The following is a 4,250-nucleotide window of genomic DNA, read 5'->3' on the forward strand; positions in this document are numbered from 1 at the left end:
GAGAGTCCAAGGAGTCTCTGGAAGCCAGGGACGCCTTCACTCCTTTCCCTAAATTAGATTTTAAAGAATAATAAGGCCCTGGCCAGTGTGGTTCAGTGGATAGAGCGTCGGCCTGTGGACTGAAGGGTCCCAGGTTCGAATCCGGCCAAGGGCACAGGCCTGGGTTGTGGGCTTGATCCAAGTGGGGGGCATGCAGGAGGCAGCCAATCCATGATTCTTTCATCATTGATGTTTCTATCTCTGCCCCCTGCTTCCTTCCTCTCTGAAATCAATAAAGAAAAATAAAAAAGAATGGTAGGGTAGCCCTAGCCCATGTTGCTCAGTGGATAGAGCACTGGCCTGTGGACTGATGGGTCTCACCCAGTTTGATTCCCATCAAGGGCTTGTACCTCAGTTGCAGGCTCAATCCCTGGCCCCGTTGGGGCCGCCAAGTGAGAGGCAACCAATCAACCAGTCTCTCTCACATGGATGTTTCTCTCTTTCTCTCCCTCTCCCTTCCACTCTCTCTAAAAATCAATGGGAAAATATCCCCGGGTGTGAGGATTAACCAAAAACAACAGGAGGAGGATGAGAAGGTAGAAGACGTTTCTAACATGGCCATTTATTTAGCTGGTGGCTTTCATAAAGTGTAAACGCCACAGACAGGGCCTGCATCTCGTTCCCGGGGCGCTACAGAGCTTCGTACTGACGGTGGCTTCAATGGACCGGAGGACGCCTCTCGCCAGCCCAGCCCTGAGCACCTCGCTACCCGCCTCCACCCGCTGCAGGACGGTCTATTCCCCGCCCTGACCTACTTCTCTCCACTGTCACACTTTTTAACACTTCATCCTTTTCGTTGTTGTTGTTGTTAATCCTCACCGGAGCATGTTTTTCCCCATTGATTTTTAGAGAGAGTGGAGGAGAGGGGATAGAGAGAAAAACATCGATGTGAGAGAGACACATTGATGGGTTGCCTCCCACACGCACCCGGACCAGGGCTGGGGACCGAGCCTGCAAGTGAGGCATGTGCCTTTCACCAGAATCGAACCCGGGACCCTTCAGAACCTGGGCTGATGCTCTGCCCACTGAGCCAGACTGGTGAGGGCACTTCTTCACCCGTTAGATTTCCTCATTTCTTTCCTTCAGAAGCCTCGAGAGTAACTTGTTGTCATGGGGTTGCCACATGGCTTCATCCCGCATTCCGTCTTTAATTTCCAGAAAAGCTTCAGGTCCCATAGCTTCTGGCAAAACAAACGCTTAAAAGCTACCAATGACCTCTGGCCCAACACACCAACCTTGTCAGCCCTCACTCTTCTTGGTCAGGGCATTAGACACACCTGAGTGAGTTACTCTTGTGCGCTCTGCACGTGTGTGCGCTCTGCACATATGTGCGCTCTGCACGTGCGTGCGCTCTGCACGTGCATGCGCTCTGCACATGCGTAAAGTTCTCCCAGGGGTCTCCCATCTCCTGGTTTCCTGCTGCCTCTCCCTAGGTCCCACCCCGGCTCCTCTTCACCTCTCCAACTGCTCAGAAAGGCCTTCCTCCAGCCCTGGCCGGTGTGGCTCAGTGGACAGAGCGTGGTCGGCCTGCAGACTGATGGGTCCCGGGTTCAATACTGGTCAAGGGCACTCACCTGGGCTGCAGACTGTAAGAGGCAGCCAATCCGAGATTCCCTCTCATCACTGATGTTTCCATCGCCCTCTCCCTCTCCCTTCCTCTCTGAAATTAAAAATATATTTAAAAAAAGAAAGGCAGGCCTTCCTCCAAAAAGTCTCATTCTCTTGTTATTCTATACTAGAGGCCTGATGCCCAAAATTCATTTAAGCCTAGGCCTTCCTTACCCTGGCTGTGGGCACTGGCTTCCTTCTGGCACCTGGGACCCAGGCTTCCCTCGCAGCCCCAGCTTCGTCTGGAAGGTCATCCGGAAGGACATCAGGTCTAATTAGCATATTATGCTTTTATTATTATAGACTAGAGGCCTGGTGCACAAATTCGTGCACAGGTGAGGTCCCTCAGCCTGGACAGCGATTGGGGTTTATCGGGGCCTGCGGGCCAGGGAAGGAACCGCGGGAGGTTGGCTGTGGGAGCGCACTGACCACCAGGGGGCAGCTCCTGTGCTGAGCGTCTGCCCCCTGGTAGTGCGTCGTCATAGCTACCGGTCCACCGGTTGTAAAGGGGGCTTAGGCTTTTACATAGATAGACGTGTACATTTCTTCTTTCAGTCTTCTATGTGTACTTTTTTTATTCTATTTCGGTTCTCCATCTCCCCTTCTCTCTGTTCCCAGTCACCTGACACATCCTGTTGGTTATATTCTAAACTCATTAAGGTGAGGAACATCGATCGCTATTTTGGTTATTTTTGTTTTGTTTTTTTTTAAAATATATTTTATTGATTTTTTGCAGAGAGGTAGGGAGAGGGATAGAGAGTCAGAAACACTGATGAGAGAGAAACATCTATCAGCCGCCTCCCGCACACCCCCGACTGGGGATGCGCCCGCAACCAAGGTACATGCCCCCGACCGGAATCGAACCCAGGACCCTAGAGTCCGCAGGCCAACGCTCTATCCACTGAGTCAAACCGGCCAGGGCAACAACGCTATTTTGTATTGCAAGTAAGTTATTCCCCGTCCTTTCACAGTGCAGCAGAAACGAAGATCTCTTGAATTCCTTCTCTAAAACACGATGTCCATCACGACCCACAGGCTGCAGAAGCCGTCCTGTGGCACATCGCTGAGCCCTGAAGGTCTGCGATCATCTGATACACCCTCTACCAGTTCGTGTTCTCTCCTGGAGGTGCAGATGCCAACATTCCACTCCCATCAAGCAGACCTCGCAAAGGAGCCTTTTCCCGTGTTATTTTCCCCCTGGTTGAGGCTTTCTTTGCTTTCCCCTCAAACCACCTTACCCGCCTGGGAAAACGGCCACAATTGTGCCAGGATATCGCCTGACGCATGGCGCTTACAGGATCGCTAAGCCCACAGCAGACGTTCATCACACCATAGATGGCTGCTACTTGCTGAGACGCAAAAAGTGTTTATCCCCTGCAACTACATACCTTGCCTGCCAGGCGGCTGGAGATGATTCCATTGCTGGATATGAGGCAGTCGGCCAGGGTAGTTTTGCCTGTTAAAATAACAGTATTAATTTTAATCTATTTTTTATTTATCTTTTATTTTAAATAATAATAATAACTATTATTATTTTTTAATCCTCACCCCTGGATATTTTTCCATTGATTTTTAGGGAGAGTGGAAGAGAGAGGGAAAGACAGAGAGAAACATCCTAGTGAGAAAAACACATCAATGCACGTGCCCGGACCAGGGCCAGGCTGGGGAGGGGCCTGCAACCGAGGTCCATGCCCTTGACTGGAATCGAACCCGGGACCTTTCAGTCCGCAGGCCGTCGTTCTATCCACTGAGCCACACCGGCTCGGGCTAACTCCCGAGGTTTGAAAACTCAAATTCTCATTTAGAAAACAAGGCAACAGTTTTGGGCGGCGGGGCTCCGTGGTTGAGCGTCGACCTATGAACCAGGAGGTCCCGGGTTCGATTCTGGTCAAGGGCACATGCCCGGGTTGCGGGCTTCATCCCCAGTGGGGGGCGTGCAGGAGGCAGCCGGTCCATGATCCTCTCTTTCATCATGGATGTTTCTCTCTCTGTCCCTCTCCCTTCCTCTCTGAAATTTAAATAGATTAGATCACATTAGATTAGATTAGATAGATAGATAGATAAAACAAGGCAACACGCCAGAATGTAGATAGATAGGATAGATAGATAGATAGATAGATAGATGAAAGATAGATAGATAGATAGATAGATAGATAGACAGACAGACTGACAGACTGACTGACAGACAGACAGACAGACAGACGACAGACAGACAAAACCAGGCAACACGATCTGCTGCAAACCACCCGCCAGCTGCCTGGATTTGCAGTTTCAGCGCGCATGCGCGTCCCGGACATCAAAGGCAGGAAGTCCCGCCCCTCACGCCGCTGACACCCGGAGCCCCGCCCCCGCACCCCGGGCCCCGGGACAGGACAGGACAGGTCCCCGGCTCCTCACCGTGGTCCACGTGCGCCAACACGCAGATGTTCCTGATGTTCGCGGGGTTCCTCTGCAGCTGCACCATCTTCTCCAGACTGTGGGGCCCCATGGCCGCCGGCTTCCGGGGCCGGGACCGGGGCCGGGGCACCTGGGCACCTGGGCTCCGGGGCGGGGCGTTCAAATCCCTTTTTAATGAGAAAGTAATAACGCTGGCAGGTTGCCGA

The 4,250-nt window shown here is 52.1% G+C and overlaps 1 protein-coding gene across 1 annotated transcript in view; it reads right to left on the reverse strand.

The window, feature by feature from the left end:
• The window catches only part of EFL1 (elongation factor like GTPase 1), a 56,722-nt gene extending 52,501 nt beyond the window's left edge, over positions 1-4,221 (reverse strand). The window contains exons 1-2 of the mRNA XM_006773570.2: positions 4,045-4,221; positions 3,036-3,103 (exon numbers count right to left, since the gene is read on the reverse strand). Coding sequence (XP_006773633.1) covers positions 3,036-3,103; positions 4,045-4,135 — 159 coding nt within the window. The 5' untranslated portion in view covers positions 4,136-4,221. The remainder of the gene's footprint in view (positions 1-3,035; positions 3,104-4,044) is intronic.
• Positions 4,222-4,250: the final 29 nt, after the last annotated feature.

Source organism: Myotis davidii, unplaced genomic scaffold, assembly GCF_000327345.1.
Source record: "Myotis davidii unplaced genomic scaffold, ASM32734v1 scaffold2707, whole genome shotgun sequence".
In the NCBI taxonomy this organism is placed as follows: Eukaryota; Metazoa; Chordata; class Mammalia; order Chiroptera; family Vespertilionidae; genus Myotis; species Myotis davidii.